At 42.1% G+C, this 16,932-nt stretch overlaps 1 protein-coding gene across 8 annotated transcripts in view; it reads left to right on the forward strand.

Annotated features, from left to right (window-relative positions):
• ERN1 (endoplasmic reticulum to nucleus signaling 1) overlaps nucleotides 1-16,932 on the forward strand; it is a 78,260-nt gene that overhangs the window by 17,332 nt on the left and 43,996 nt on the right. For 4 of the 8 annotated variants that reach the window (XM_077853793.1, XM_077853796.1, XM_077853795.1 and 1 more), the window contains exons 1-3: nucleotides 1,928-1,968; nucleotides 4,834-4,942; nucleotides 10,659-10,779. Coding sequence is in view for 3 of the 8 variants with exons in the window: in XM_077853792.1 (XP_077709918.1) it covers nucleotides 9,738-9,749; nucleotides 10,659-10,779 (133 nt within the window). In the remaining 5 variants the exon portion in view is untranslated. Of the gene's footprint in view, nucleotides 1-1,927; nucleotides 1,969-4,833; nucleotides 4,943-9,644; nucleotides 9,750-10,658; nucleotides 10,780-16,932 lie in introns of those variants that run through there. The other 4 variants (XM_077853791.1, XM_077853792.1, XM_077853794.1 and 1 more) reach the window with 4 other exon arrangements.

A 16,932-nucleotide genomic window follows, 5' to 3' on the forward strand; every position in this document is an offset into this window, starting at 1 on the left:
GGAATTGGCAGTGGCTACAGTATCCTCCTCATCATCATCATCAAAGAGCATTTTTTTTTTTTAAACCATTGGAACTGGGCTGGATAAATGTCTGTTGCAGGAATTTTTTATGGTGGTCAAGGCTATGACCTTTAACTTTTTCTGGTGTTATTCCCACCCACTTGGATCTCCAGTGGGATCTCAGGAATTTTTATCCAGAACATTTTTTAAAGACCCCACCCTGTATAATTTGCAGTGCCTTTTGGTATATTGGGTGTCTATATAGAATCCACAAATTACATTTTGGTCTCCTCCTAAAGCTCTGCCCCCATATCGGAGCAGGGTACTTGCGGATCTTCATCTGCCCCAGCAAAATTCAAGGAGGAGCTCCAGGCCTGAAGTAATTTAAGCTTATGGTTGTTAGAGAACCGTGATTTTAAAGTAGTGAAATTATAGTGTGGTGTAGTGGGCAAAGGACCCGACGGAGAGGCGGAGGCCTTGGTTCCAGTCCTCTACGGTTAACTGTCTCTGGTGCCTTGGGCAAGTCCCTACTTCTCTAGGTCTTGACTTCCTCTCTTTTTCATCTCTAAAATAGCCTATCCCAGAAGCTGTAAACAGCCCCTACTGTTTGATCTGTGTCGTATGGAACCATATGGGCTCCTGTTGACTCTCCCGGCTGATAGGAGAGAAGAATGGGTGTGGTGCACTGGGCCAGTAGGGAAGTAATAATCCTCAAGTACTTGAAACAGTGGGGATTCCGTCTAGGCGAGAACTGACTGGCCAGGTATCTATCTCAACTAGAGCTGCATTTCATAGTGTTTGACTTCTACTATAAAGCTTGGCAACATCTGGCAAGCTTAGGTCGCAATTGGGTCATAAATACAGTTGTTTGTAGATAGCTTTTATTTAACTAGAGCATTTATCCACTTTCTACTTGACCCCCTTGGTTCCTGTCCCCCCGCCAAAGAACTCTCTAGCCAGTGTAAAGAGTAAAATTGACAGTTTCAACTTAGTTGCAACTATCAGGACTGAAAAATCTGGAATCTAATGGAGTCCTCCCATCCTGCTTGGGGTTTTCATAGGGGGGCTTCCTCATGATACATTTAACTGCAGATGAGTATGCAGACTCAAGTAGATGAAGTCTGGCTTTCTGTGAGGTTTGTGGTCTCCCAGTGCATTGATTGTTGAAGTCTCACCTTGATCAGTTTGTTTAACCACGCTGCTCAATGAAGATAAGTGAGCCTCACAGGATTCTGAATTTTTGAGATTCAAACTGCTGCTGTTTCCCTTTAGTGAAGGCAACGAAGTAAGAGTGGCAACACCTGCATTCCAAATCTCAGCCACTAAATGATTGTGTAACCTTGGGTTTTAGTTTTCAGTTCATAAAATGCTTTGGGACCTTAGGGATTTGATACTCCTCGAAACAATAAGAGCTTGTTTCCTTGGCTATGGTTTGCTACAGGGTTTCACTGAGCATCTTTCATGCCCAAGTGTATTTCCCTCTCTCATGGTATCAATATAAGCCAATGGCAGAGGGACCATGAAGACAAACAAAACTGCCAGCTGCTTGACCTCAGACACTTAGCCTGGGGCATCAGAACCAGTTTTGGGGAAATATATTCACCTGTTGTGAAAGTAACCTATCTTCGAGCTCAGGAATGAAGTGGACTTAGGAGGAACCTTTTATGAGAACCATTAGAGGAATAGCCTAAACTGAAGAAGTGTAACTGTCTTGAGTGGTGGTTAATTACACCACACAGAAGAATTGCCACAAATGCAAGTTTAACTCTCTTAGTTGCTTAGCTTGGAAACCACACAGGACTATTCAGTTAGGCCTTGCCCTTTTCTGCATCCCAACCAGACACTTGACTCCCATCCAAAGCAAATGTCATGGTTACCTTTGTTGACTTAATACCAGGAAGCATAACAGCCAATAGTCTGGTTAGAAGGAACTAGATAGTTGATGGATTATTGCTGACCTACCTGCAGGTAAACAAAGTATAATAGAGTTTGGAATGATTTTGTAGTAGACTGAGATCACTAAAACAGACACAATTAAACCAGAAAGTCTCTTAATGTCAGTAATGTCTTAATTCTGTCTTAATCTTTCTCCCAAGTCAGCAGATGGGAGACTAAACACAATGAGTTTTGTGTGCCACATTGTACCTTTGGCTAGCCAGAAGTCTCTGTGTTTGGAACGAGTACTTCACTGTTGGATCAGACATGTAATGAGATGGGGGCTGGGCAGCAGAGTATGATTAGAATAAAAATCTTTGTCTCTCTAATCAGGCTTTTACATATGATATCCTCATAGGTAGGCCTTTGGGATCTGCTCGTTTAGCCCCGTCTTCCGGATTAGTAAGAGGCTTAAACTCATGTGAATTTTTTTTAAAGATTTTATTTATTTATTTGGGACCGAGAGAGCAGGCACACACAATTGGGGGTAATGGGTAGAGGCAGAAGGAGAAGCAGACTTCCCAGTAGGCAGGGAACCTAAGACACAAGGCTTGCTCCCAGGACCACCGAGATCATGACCTGAGCTGAAGGCAGATGCTTAACTGACTGAGCCATCCAGGTGCCCTTGGAATTTTTTTTTTTTTTTTGTCAACAAGAGACCTTTATTTGTAATGGGTGTGTGCTGACATTTACTGGGCACTGATTTCAGTCTTAACAGCTGCTTTGGTGAATTCTTGATGGTTTTTGGCCATCATCTACATGGTCTTCTAGGTAGGATCAGTGGTGTTGGAATAATAGTACTGAGTTCGATGCTTTTATAAAGCAGCCAGAATTGCAAATAGCCAGACTTTAAGTTTATATAGTCTGAAGTAGATGATATTGCTGCAAATAGAATTATAGATGCAGATGTCCTTTTCTTGAATACTGTTCAGTGCCTGCCAGAGGACTGTGTTTCAGAATATTATTTTAAGGTCTGTCATGCTGAATTGACCTATTACTGCACAGGTTGGGGTGTGTGTGTGTGTGTGTGTGTGTGTGTGTAAAGTCCTATAGGGGTGATGGCCTATTATGGCATGCTAGAAAGTGTTTTATTGATCTCTCTTAAAATTGGCTTTTCCATCCTGTAGCTTTCAGCTAATTATGGCCAGCAGAATACTCCAGTCTGTTTGTTGTTACCCTTCACCTCTGCCGCCTTATCCATCAGACGCCACCTCCCTTACCGTATTCACACATATACACACACAGTCTCTCTCCCCTCTTTTGGTATTGTACATCCCCCACAGAGAATGCCCTTCTCACCTCTGAGTGTTATTGCTAAGATTAATAATTATAAACTCTGATTCCTTAGCACATCTAATCCATTCAAAATCCATTGTTCTAGGGCAGCCCGGATGGCTCAGCAGTTTAACACCACCTTCAGCCCAGGGCCTGATCCTGGAGACCCAGGATCGAGTCCCATGTCGGGCTCCCTGCATGGGGCCTGCTTCTCCCTCTGCCTGTGTCTCTGCCTCTCTCTCTGTGTGTCTGTCTCTCATGAATAAATAAATAAAATCTTTTAAAAAAAATACATTATTCTACATTTGGTGACATGCAGCTTTAACTCTTCTCAAGATTGTGTATACCCTTAAGTAGTAAAACAAAAACACTGTGGAAATCTTTCTTATCTAATTCTTCCCTCACTTGGGGACTTGTTTTACATCTTACCTGTAAAACTATAATGTGTATGTATTAACCGACCAAAATGAATTGTAAGTCACTTTACCTCTGTTGCTGGCACCCAGCTGGTTTGAGCCCTGGCAAGGAGCCACTGCACTGCATAAGTCAGACTGGTTGTTGATGGCAGGTTATAGGTTCCAGGAATTTAGGTACATGGTATCTTGTGTAATATTTTACTGGAAGCAAGCCAGTATCCTTGCTGGAGTAACACAGTATTGTACCTTTAATTTGGGGGAATGGTTTTCTTAGCCTTAAATAAAGAAAACTAAAGTTTAGATTATGTAATGTAACAGTAATCCAATGAACATAGAGGAAAAATTAGTAAAACAAAAAAAAAAAATGGCCTCTGAACATAGCCTGGAAATTAGTGTAGTACTCCTAAAAGAGAAAAAAAAAATCATTATGTTGTTAACCAGATAACAACAAATTAATTTTAATTAATTTTAACTAATTATCTGTTAACCAGATAATAACAAATTAATTTAGAATTTTAATAATTCTAAAATTATTATAAAGACTGTGGTCTTTGGGGTGCTAGTCGGAAGTAGAGAAGATTCACTGAAAAAAATATATTTTAAGATTTTATTTATTTATTCATGAGAGACAGAGAGAGAGAGAGTCAGAGACACAGGCAGAGGGAGAAGCAGGCTCCATGGAGGGAACCTGATGTGGGACTCGATCCCCAGTCTCCAGGATTATGCTCTGGGCTGAAGGCCATGCCAAACCGCTGAGCCACCCAGGCTGCCCCTGAAAAGATTTTAACTCCCTATACTGTTTCTGCTTATCTGACTAAGCTAGTGCTACAGTGTTGCCATATAGATTGAACTTCTGGGGGTGTAGTGGGGCTTGCCTTGATTGATTTGTATGCTATCTGAGAAATATGTGGCTTTCCTGTTCCAGTGGTGGGTCCTCTGGAGGTGTGTGTACACCTCTTTTGTGGGGCTGATTCATCACCAGTGCCATAAACAGAACCAAGCAGTCCTATATTTATCAACTATAGATCACTTTGGAAAGCTGGTGTGAGACCCAGGTGTGCATGGCACTACTTCTTCCCACTGATTTCAGGATGAAAAATCTGTTTTTATTAACTTATGTATGACCTTTGTTATTAGGAGTCAATGTGTGTGTGGATTATTTCTTGAAATGTGTGTCTGAAACTTAAGCATTGTATTTCTTTGGAAGATGCAGCATTTCTGAAAACCCTGATGGGGACCACTGGGTTCTCCCATGTTCCGAATCTTGGAGGAGCTTGCGGTGTGCTTCCCTGCTGTTCTTCCTCAGGGGGCAGAGGGTGAGTAGAAATGAGCAGCCGCCCCGGTGGTAGATGTGACACCTGAAACCAAGCCCTGGGCTTTGCTGGTTGTTTAAGGCACTGGTGAGCTGCCGCCTTGCCTGATGAGCCCCAAGTTCTTGTTCAGAAATGGGTGGGCTTTTTTCGTAAGAGGTGGTTTCATTTGTTTTTGTGCTGTTTCAACACATCCCTATCTCGTGTCAGATTCTCTTTACTAAAGACATCATCATCATCTTTTTTTTGAGAGAGCACTCAGAAATGGGGTGAGGGGCAGAGGCAGAGGGAGAAGCAGACCTGCTCAGCTGAGCAGATAGCCCAACTAGAAGGTGCTTGATCCCTGTACCCTGGAATCATGACCTGAGCCAAAGGCAGACCAGGCGCCCCTGAAGATATTTTCTAAACAAAGTTATTTCAGAACTACTTTTAGGAAAGATTTTTTTTCTTACCTAAAATATAAGGAGTTAATTAATGCAAGAATGACTAACAATTAGCTGAGTTTAGAATATTAGAATGAAATTCAAATTTTAATCATCTCTATATAAGCTGTTGGTAGTTACTTCCACGTCTTAAGAGTAAAGGCAAAGTGAGTGGTGCATTTTACGAAATGATGTAGATGCTGGACTTTGCTTTACCATCAGAACCATGATGAGGTTCAGAACCATGAGGGTTCAGTCCCAGTACTGCATTTGTTTTCATGGGAGGAAGGCTCTTCGTTGAAGTCTTGGCCAAGCAGGGCTGCAGTGAGGCTGTCCTACCACCACTGAATGAACTTACATGAAACAAATTGGTTTTACTAGCAACTTAACTGCCCAGCATCATCTGCCCTGAATTGCCAGGTTTCATTCATACTCCTCGGGCTGGGTGTTTCCAGCATTGTTACCTTGGGATCACTTCCTGGGAGAGTGTGTGTGTGATTGGGTTTCCACAAGGAACAGATGGCTAATGGATGTTCAGTGTTAAATTAGACTAAGTTACCAGCTACTAGCATTCTCCTTGGCCACAGTGTCCTTGAAATTACTTCTTAGAAGTCGCCATTGAAGCCAGAAGTACATATCCTCCTCTTTGGAAAAATGAGTTAGATTCCAGGTAGTCAACTTGAAGCAGATCTACAGAATCAGCATTTTGTTTCCATTTTCTGGCTCTCTGGAAATGAGTGTGTGTAACAGTGGGCCTCTGGCCCTTTCATCCATCACAGAGATAAGGGAGCCCCAGGGACTAAAGTGGCCAGGTGAGGTAGCTTGCGAGTTCATCGTTGTGAAGCAGCGTTTTAGATGTTCAGGTACAAATGGTTCTCAGCCTGCTCAGTATCCCGAAAAGCATCTAGAAGCTTATTTAGTTCAGCTTGGTAATAGCGACTGTATCTGAAGGCAGGCATTTTCATGCTTTCAAAAATGCTGGGGGAGAAGAGCCAGAAATGTTGTGATGGTAATTTGCCATGTGAGAGAATAACACTGTTCAGGGTAGCTCCCTGGACATTTTAATTGGAAACCATCAGCAGCCTCCAAAGAAGAGAGCAGCCTGTTGTGACAGGGTCTGTGACGTCAGTGTGGACACTATGATTAACCATCAGCGCTCTTGGTTGCTAAATTCAACTTCTAGCCAAACCTGGTATTTTTGAGATTTTCAGAGGACTGTGTTAGTTATGTGATTAATGGTCTTCTTTCGATTCACCAACCAACCATAGACAATTGCTCTTCCTGTGGTTTCTAAGATGCTCAGACAAGGCAGGTGGCTTTTGTTTCCACACCAGTAATGAAGCAGCACTGATATGTTTTAGTAAATATGGACCCATTTTAATGTTCATACTGTGATAAGATATGTTTGGGGATATTTTAGTTCATTATAATTGTACTGTAGGCTTTAATAACCATGACAAAACTCCTCTATTCCTGGATACACCCTGTCTAACCAAGGGACCTTTTTGTTGCTAAACTTTTGTTTCTGTTTGGTGGATATTAATGATCAAAAGTGGTCCAGTTGTCTGATGTCCTGATATGGGAAGCACTTCATCTGGAACTTAGGGTCTTGCTGAAGCTCCTTTAAATTTGGGCTAACCTGCTAACTTGCCCATCTCCTTTCTATTTTTTATGAAAAATTCATTACTGATTATACGATCCTATTATAGAGAATTTAGAATACATAGAAAAAAACTGTTGCTATAATTTTGCAGTATTTTCTTCATCTTTATATATATATATAATATATCTTTATGTAAATAAACAAAAGGGGTATGTGTATGTTTATGTGTGTTTGTTTTAGGACAGTTTTGGGTGGCAAGTGACAGAAATCTAGTTCCAAGAAACATAAGCAAAGAGGGGGAATTATTTGTAAGGCTCTCTGAGCCCAAGGACTGGAAGCCCAAGTCCTTGAGGAAGCGTGGAAGCCAGGGCACTCTCCCCATCTTTCAGCTGTGTTTCTTCTCAGGCTTCTTTCTCCCTTTTAATCTGTCTCTCCCATCCAGTAAACATTCACAGAGATCTCCTGAGTTTAATTTCTTGCCAGATCAGTGACTCAGAGTTCAACACAATTCTGTGTCTTCCCAAGACCTGTTACTGTACAAAATACCTGTTCCTGGGAGAACTATGACAGAGGGAGGGGACTCGGGGGGGCTTCCCACCTCTTGGTCCCAGGGAGGCATACATTCTTCCCTTTTTATTTGTTCAGTCTCTAGCCTGCCTCCCTCCCTCCCCTACTAATCTCCCTGTCCCACATCAGCTGTAAACCCATTCCACCTTCTCAGGGAGAGACAGTCCTCCGTCTCCCTTAGCTGCAGCCCTCAGGTCTGGTCTTCAGGCCACTCTTCTGCAGGCCCGTGTGCTCTGGGCAATGTGCATTTCTCTGGTTCAGGTGTGAGCAGGTTCAGATGAGGCTTGTCACTGTCTATACACTGTAGACTAAAATAATTTCATCCCCCAAACATTGGGTGTGCTTGACCTCTGGATTCCCTGCTAAGGCAGACACTACCCTTGAGGCTTCTGTTTTCCCAGCCAGGTAAAAAGGAGACTCTTCTTCCTCAGACTTGAGGCTTTACACTGAGAACAGACTTAGCAGGTAGTGAGGAAGCTTGCTCTTGTGTGTCCCATTCCAGGTGAGTGGGCCCCAGCTCTGGGCAAAGGAAAGGGTGGAACTTCTTTGCCTCTAGGCCAGGAGCAGGCAAGGGAGGAGAGAGTGAGGTTCTGGTAGCTGCTTCACCCCCTTTGCCAGTGGGTTTCCACAGTGGAAAAGGAATGCAGGGACCAAGATGTTTGTCCTGCCATCTCAGGCTGCTTTAGAGGGAGCCAGCCATTGGGCCTTCCTTCCTAAGGGATTAACTAGGTGCCATCCTGGTTCTTACCAAGAGTGGGCAGGTATTTTGGGGTCAGGCTGCCATGCACAGGTAAACCCCCAGTCTTTCATTTAGTGCTAAAAGCCAAAAATTAAAATTTTTGCAAAATTAAAAATTTTGCACCAAAATCCAAACTCTCAGAGTATTAAGCAAGTTGTGTTGGCCCTTATTTACTTATTTATTTATATTCTTATTTTTAATGAACATACAGTGTATCATTAGTTTCAGAGGTAGAGGTCAGTGATTGATCAGTCTTATATAGTACCCAGTGCTTATTATAGCAGGTATCCTCCTTAATGCCCATCACCCAGTTACCCCATCCTCCCACCCCTCCGTTCCAGCAACCCTAGTTTGTTTCCTATGATTAAGAGTCTCTGATGGTTTGTCTCCCTCTCTTATTTCATCTTGTTTTATTTTCCCTCCTTCCCCTATAATCCTGTTTTGTTTCTTAAATTCCACATATGAGTGAGAGTATATGATAATTGTCTTTCTCTGATTGACTTATTTCACTTAGCATAATATCCTCTAGTTCTATCCACGTCATTGCAAATGGTAAGATTTCATTTTTTTTTTTTGATCACTTAGTACTATTTCATGGTGGATGTGTGTATCACATCTTCTTTATCTATTCATCTGTTGATGGACATCTGGGTTCTTCCCGTAGTTTGGCTATTATGGATATTGCTACTATAAACATTGGGGTGCAGGTCCTTCCTCAAATCACTATGTTGGTATCCTTTGGATAAATACCTAGCGGCACAATTGCTGGATGGTAGGGTAGCTCTATTTTCAGCTTTTTGAGAAACCTCCATACTGTTTTTCAGAGTGTGTGGCCCATTTTTAATTTAAGACCCACAGGAAGCAGATAATTTGTGGGATAGTATACTGACAAAGAGAAATCTTACTACAAGGAGGCATTGCTGAATGAGCTCATACATCAAAGGCATGTTGTTTCAGGAAACCTTACTAGCTATCACCTGCACATGTGTGAATTGCACTTGTGTACGTGCATGTGTGCACACACCCAGCTGCTCCTGTGGAAACCATGTGGATGAGGGTGCAGTTCTTAGCCAAGCTAGAGGATAGGCAGACTAAAAAAAAAAAATCTATCGAGTTTAATCATCATCACCGCAGTTTACATTAAAATTTGGATTCTGTATTTTTCATATGAAGACCTATAGAAGCATTGCTGTAAATTTTCCTAAGTGCTATTTTAATGATTACATAATATTCCATTAAGTGTATGTGTCATAATTTATTTCAGTCATTAAGATATTACCGGAAATTCAGATCTTTCCAGTTTTTGTATTTGTAAATGGGATACAATGACCATCATTGTGCACACAGCTTTTTTCTTATCTGGAACTATTTCTTTAGGATATAGAAGTGGAATTACAGGATCAAAAATCTGAGCCCTTTTATGCTTTCCAGAAAGATTGCACTAACTTATCATTTTCATCGCCACCAACGATGGATGAGAAAGTAAATATCACCACCTTTGGCTATTTTCTGTAAAGAGGGTGTGTGTGTGTGTGTGTGTGTGTGTGTGTGTGTGTGTAACTCAGCATAAAAGTTACATTGTTATTTAAATTTTGATTATAGGCGAAGAACAATTTGGTTTATGTTTTTCATGCATTTTATAACCTGTCTCTTGAAATCTTGGTGTTTTATTATATAAATTTTTTATGTAATAAGAGCGGTTTTTCTTATTTTGCTTTAAATGCTTTCTTCTAATTCTTTGCCTTTGTAAAATTCCATAATTGCATGTGGGTGTATTGGCATTCTTCTTTATATTGGAGCCTTGCAAGAGGACCAGGTTTTATTTAATTTATTTTTAAGATTTTATTTTTTATTTATTGAGAGGGAGCATATGCCAAAGAGAGTGCAGAGGGAGAAGGAGAAGCAGACTCCCTGCTGAGCAGGGAGCCTGATGCGGGGCTTGATCCCAGGACCCCCAGATCATGACCTGAGCCAAAGGCAGATGCTTAACCACCTGAGCCACCCAGGTGCCCTGAGGACCAGGTTTTAGAAAGTGAAGTATAACCAAGAGAAGGAAGTCCGTTAAAAGCTGAGCATACTTCTTCCTCTGTTTCAGTGGAGACTGCTTGTGGGTTATTTCAGAATCCCAGTCCTTCATGTCAGGTTCTAAGCCTGTCTGCAGGAAGGATTGCTGCTTCCATAAAGTGATCTGGGGTCTAGTCCTGACTCAGCTATTGTCTAGACATGTGCCCTTAGACATAGTAGGCTCTGTAACCTCAATGCCTTTATCTGTAAGGTGGTGGATTTTAGATGGATAACTTTGAGATGTGCCCAGGGGGTTTTTATGTGGTTGTACATGCCCAAGATGAAGAATCCTGCTGTACACGAAGATTCTTCTATATCTCATTGCAGATTTTTGGAAGTCCCAGCACAGTGACACTTCCTGAAACCTTGTTGTTTGTGTCAACTCTGGATGGAAGTTTGCATGCTGTCAGCAAGAGGACAGGCTCAATCAAATGGACTTTAAAAGAAGGTAATTTGGATTTAGTTGTTGGGTGACACGGGCATTTGCTCAGCTGCTTTGGAGGACACCTATTCCAGAAAAAGAGAAAAAGTTACATTTTTAATAAAAAAGGATAGTGGAATCAAGGAGAAGAGAGGGAATTTACTCAGAGGGAATGTATACAGCTTGAATTATGATTATTAACTAAGTGCATCAGTTAAAAAGGCAAGCTTTATCTTTTGTTTTTTTTTCTTTCCAGATTTCATGTTTAAGTGGCTCTAGGCTTTTCTTTTTTTTTTTTTTTTTTTTTTTTTTTTTGCTCTAGGCTTTTCTATTAATAGTTCTGGCTGGCAGGCCTTTTACAAAGACATGCTGCATAAAAATTTTTTTAAGTTCTAGCTAATGATTAGAATCTTGTAATCATAATTATAAGAACTATCTTCTGTAACCTCAAATTACTCATTTGTTTTTATAGAGGCTGAAATACTTGAGGGCTGTAAAATTTGACATTCATCCAAATTAGCCACTTTATTGGGTCTTTACGTTGAGGGAAGTGAAAGACTGAGCTTGTTTCTCATTTAATCTGCCATGTCTCCTTTTTTATGATCTTGTCTTCCTGGTGATAGTTAGCAGAGTGGAGTCCTACAGCTGGGAAATTGTATTTGATTTCCAAAGTGATCTTCCTGGATAAAGCCATGCAAATCCAAGGATTTGGGGCTTTCAGAGTCCTCTCTATTCTTCTGTCCAGTAATAATTCTGATTTGGCTTTAGATTAGAGTCTGACCAGCATGCTCTCTTTCGTCATTGATCTGTGACTCATTATTTTCGTGAGCATAGCAAGTGTTTTTCCTTTGATAATAAGATGTTCCAAAACAGTGTTTTAGATGGAAAAATATTGGCATATGTCAGAAGGTCACACATCATTTTATCAGTTCGACAGCAAACCTGGTTACCACCCAGAGATGATGGCAGCTGAGGTACCACAGGCCACTTGCCTCACCTGTCTGGGTCCTGCTTGGATATACAAGAACCCTAGGCAACTGAAAGGACCAGCTCTTGGAGCAAGTGGCCATGAGAAGACCATAGAGCCGGCTTTTGGCATTGCATTACAGGCTCCCAGAATATTATCCATAATGTCTCTCCTTCATATTTAAGCCTTTTAGCTTTTTAAAAACAAAAACAGAGTTCTTTAAATTTCACAATTTCTGATTCTATCCAAAGTTGAGATCACCAAATCCTCAACAAGAAGGATTGAGATCATCATTTTTATAGTTGACTGTTAGGGCTGGGCCCTCAGTTTCAGCCTTCCGGAGCAGGGCTTTTTTTTTTGCCCCAAGCTACTTCATTCTTCTACTTTGCTTTTCCCTGCATGTATTGATTTATTTTATTTTGATTTACTTATTTGACAGAGAGCACAAGCAGGAGGAGGAGGAAAGGGAAAAGCGGGGGGGAGCTGGACTCGGGGCTCAATCCCAGGGCTCCAGGATCACGACCCAAGCTGAAGGCTGATGCTCAACCGACTGAGCCACCCAGGCACCCCTGCCCGTACTGTTTTAAATTGATCTTGTCGAAATCCTAATTTCTACAAGTAGTCTTGACTGTATCTGGCAAAACTGTATTTCACCTTGTTTCTTACTTAAACATAAGAATCAGTCTCTTCTCTCCCATTCTTTAGAGCTTAAGAATTGTCCTCTCTTTTACTTAACATTGTTTAGAGAATCTTGTCTGTGAAGGATATTTTATAGGACACAGAGAAGAAAAAGCCCATCCTTTCCCTCAAAGAGCCTGCAGCCTTATAGGGAGCAGTGACAAGTACCAGAGCTTCAGCACAGAGCCAGGGTTTGGTAAGGGAGGTGGTCGGGACTTCAAAGCCTTCAAAGGAGGCAGCAGGGCTATGGTGTGAGGAGCTTAAAGATGGGAGAGAAGCGGAGGGGATGTTGAGCCCTGTGGTAGCATTGAGGCTCTTATACTTGAATGAACAGACATTGGGACCATTAATATGACTGAGCAGGTGAGTGATTCAACAGGTTTAATCCTGCAGCGGAGTGTGGGAGTGTGGGCTGGCGACTGGGAGGCCAGAGCTGTGGAGTCCACCTGAAAAGGGGGCCAGGGGCAAGGGAAGAAGTGGCACAGAAATACAGTCAGTAGAATCCAGCAACGGATTAGGGAGGCAGAGCAAGGAAGTGTTAAAAGATGCTTAAGGGGAGAATTTGAGAAATCTCAGTAAGGTCTAGTAATTTCAAGTAATATTTCATATGTTCTAAGTCTCCTTGTCTTAGAATAGACTGGCTTTTTTTTTTTTTTTTTTTTTTTAGACTGGCTTTTTTAAGTTAAATTCAGCCCTAGATACCAATATCTATATCTATATATAAAACTATATAATAATATAGCTATTACATATATACTTTATTATATATAATATAATTATATATTTACATATAAAATATGTTTCTACAGATCTGTGTACTGTGTTTATTACAGTATATATATGTGTATATATATATATGTATTTCTACACAAAGATTAAAAGTGGTAATGTATAGAGACCTTGATTTTTTTTTTTTTTTTTTTTAAGATTTTACTTATTATTTGAGAGAGAATATAAGCAGGAAGGGGGGGAGAGGGAGAAGCAAACTCCCCACTGAGCAGGGAGCCCCATGTTGGGGCTTGATCCCAGGACCCTAAGATCATGACCTGAGCCAAAAGGAGATGCTTAATCTACTGAGCCACCCAGGTGCCCTGAGACCTTGAGTTTTTGATTCAATTTTAATCTTGCAATTCTAACTAAAGATTTCAAAATTGGTATTTCTAAGCCATTGATCTGTAAATCACCTATAAAGATATCCATATGCTGTTCTAGGCCTTGAGGATATGGGAAGTGAACAAAACAGACAAAATCCTGCCCTTATAGAGCTTTTCATTCTAGTGGAAAACAGGAGGAAATAAATTTTGTAGTGGTGACAAGAGCTGACTTTATTGAAGAAAAATAAAGCAAGGAAGTGGAATAGGGAGCATCAGGGTGGGGGTGGGGAGCTGCAGTTTTAGATAGGGATGGCCCCATTGAAAAGGTGTCATTTGAGCAAGAACTCAAGGTAGCAGGGGAGTCTTTAGACAAGGCCTATCAGGGGCAAAGGTGGGAGAGTCCTTTGTATGGTAGAGGAAGCATCTTGGAGTGGCTGGAGGGGGGGAGTTGGGGGTAAAGGAGAGGAAGGGTAGCAGGAAATGAACTTAGAGCACCAGTCCCACAGGGACACAGTGCTGTCTTCATATACTGTTTATTATAAAAATGCCCCCACTACTATTCCGGAATGAAATGTATGCGACCGTAACCTACACACATACAATTACAGAAAGAAATGCGTGTATTACCCAGCTGGTAATCTAACACTGGAATAATAGAAAAGTAATTTTGACTCCCATAGATGTAATTTAACACGAAAATGCTCTGAAACGTGGTGACACTCCACTTCTGAGTGAGTGTGGTGCCTGCTGATGCAGACTGATCAAAACACCAGGATACTTGTGACTGGATTCCCAAGATGGCAAACAATTCTTAGTAATGCACCAAACAAGAGCAGTGTGACTTTACCTGATTCATACAGGAGTTATTACATTCTGAGAAGATGAGTTGTATAAAATTATGCAAAAAATGCTTTTGTGCTTTTATACAAGTGCTGTTATAGGTTCAGGGAGTTACTGAAGGTTTTTGGCCTATGGGAGAGCCTGTCAGAACATGAAGCAGTGTATAGATTTGGGATAATTTTTGGCTGTGCAGTGCTGTCTGCCCCACACTTAGCTCTTGTGTTCCTTACCACCCCTTCACCATCCCCCCATATCTCCCCAACCCCCCCACCAGTCCCTGTGGCCATGAAGAAATGCCTTCACAAATTTCCTGAGTATTGTCGAGCAAGCTGTATCCTCCCCCGAGAGGTCTAGGGCCTGGGGGCTGGTGCAAGGATGTTGGCTTTTTTGAAGCCACCCTTGGAGATACCTGAGCAAAGGAGTGACATGCCCTGGTTTTATAGGCTGATGTTTGTGTCCCTCCAAAATTCACATGGTGAAGCCTTACCGCTCACCATGTGATGGTATTTAGAGGTGGAGCTTATGGGATTTAGCTTAGATGAGGTCACGAGGGATGGGCCCCCATGATGAGATTAGTGCCCTTAGGAGAAAAGAAAAAGCCCGGAACTCTTGCTCTTTCCCACCATAAGAGAACACTCTGAGAAGGCTGCCATCAGCAAGCCAGAACAGGGCTCTCCCTAGAACCCAACCATACTGACACCCTGATCTTGGACTTGTAGCCTCCAGAACTGTGAGAAATAAATATCTGTTGTTGAAGCCACTAAGGCTGTGGTATTTTGTTATGGCAGCCTGTGCTAAGACACCTGGCCTCCACTTTACAGGGTCAGCAGGTGCTGTGTTGAGACAGCTGATGAGGCCAAGAGGAAGCTGGAGAACAGGTGGAGGCTACTGCACCAGTTCAGGCAAGGGAGGCCATGGGTTTGGGCCTGAGTGGCAAATGGAAGAAACTTGCTGATGCAAACAGACCCCAGTAACTCATCAGACTAGAGTTATGCAGAATATATACCTGTTACTGTTTCATGGTTTCCTGACTGTTTACTTATTATAGGGGCCAACAAACTGGCAGAGTTTTGTTTTCTTTTTTTCTTTCCACAGATTGGTTTTGGCAGGTGCTTTTGTTCCTCTCCCACACGTGTTGCTGTTCTCAGAAATGGAGATTTCTTACACCATAGCAGCAAACTGCACCGAGTACAAAAAGCGAGTTTTGTTTTCAGAAACTTGAGTTCTGACATACCAAGTGAGGTGCAATCTTTCTAGGCTGTGATTTTGTGACTGTAGCAGCACCACTGTTTTTGTCTGAAATTTCACAGTGAAGACAGTCGAACATGTTTCATTTCTATGCTTTCAGCCCAAATGCAAACAGGAAACATTGCTGTTCTGTTTGGTATTAGATTGGTTTTCTAAAGCTTGCTTTTGCTTGGTGGGGTCTCCTTTGGTATTTACGGGGCTGCTTTAAGTCTTCTTGCATTCACTTTGAAATGCTAGTTATTAAAATTAACTGGATAACTAGAATTATTTGAAGGGCTAAAGTAGATAGGCTAGAATAAAAGAATAAACTAGAGTTATAGGGAAAGATTTTCTTCAGATTTCACCTAAGTTTGCCTTTCTTACCATGTGCCTCTTCCCATAGTTTCCTGCCGGTGCTAACAGCCATGGCTTACCTAGTCTGGAAAGTAGAGTGATGCTTGGCCACTTAGTCACTGAGTTGTGTTATGTGGACTGAAGTCCTGTCTCTCCATTCTGACTCCTTCTCCCTGTCCTCCAATGTCTTAGCCAGGCTCTCAACATCCATTTCCTAGACCAATATAGCAGCTTCCTGGCTGTCCTCCAGCCATCATGCTGTTGGCAGATGTGTCCCCTAATGAGTCCATGTACTGTGCTGCACCCTTGCTGAGAGCCTTGGTGCTGTCTAAAGCGGTGCTCCCAGTGTGGTCTGACCACCTGTCTGCAAGAAGTACAGAAGGGATCCTAAGTGTCATCTGTGATGGGTTGGAATTTTCAGTAGCTGGTCCTTTGCCACAGTTGGAGAAGCACTGGTTTACTGGGTCAAGTCTAAGCTCATTGGCACACGTGCAGGATTCTTCACCATCCTGGCCCTCACCCATCCCTCTAGGCCTCAGAGATGTGGGGCCTTTGCTTATGTACCCCACCCCTTCCATCAGCCTGCAGTGTTGGACAGGCTCCTATTACTCTGTTAAGATCACAGGCTACCTTCTTGACCCCTCAAGCAGAGTGAGCCCCTTCCTCATCTGGATTCTGGGGCACTGTTGTGAATTTTTGTTTACATTTGTCCTCCCACTGAATTTTAACATTTTGTTTTTTATTTTATTTTTGAAAGAGAGAACACAAGCAGCTGGGGTGGGGGATGGAGAGAGGGAGAGAGAAAATTTTGAGCAGACCCATGCTGAGCATGGAGTCTGACAGGGGGCTTGATGTCATGACCCTGAGATCATGACCTGAGCTGAAATCAAGAGTTGGATGCTTAACTGACTGAGCCTCCAGGCGCCCTCTGAATTCTAACTTCTTGAGGCTGGGCTCTCTAGAGAGCCAGGGGTTCTCACTAAATATATCAGGCACCTAATGCTGACTTGGGTTCCAGAA

Source organism: Canis aureus, chromosome 16 (assembly GCF_053574225.1).
Source record: "Canis aureus isolate CA01 chromosome 16, VMU_Caureus_v.1.0, whole genome shotgun sequence".
NCBI classification, from domain to species: Eukaryota; Metazoa; Chordata; class Mammalia; order Carnivora; family Canidae; genus Canis; species Canis aureus.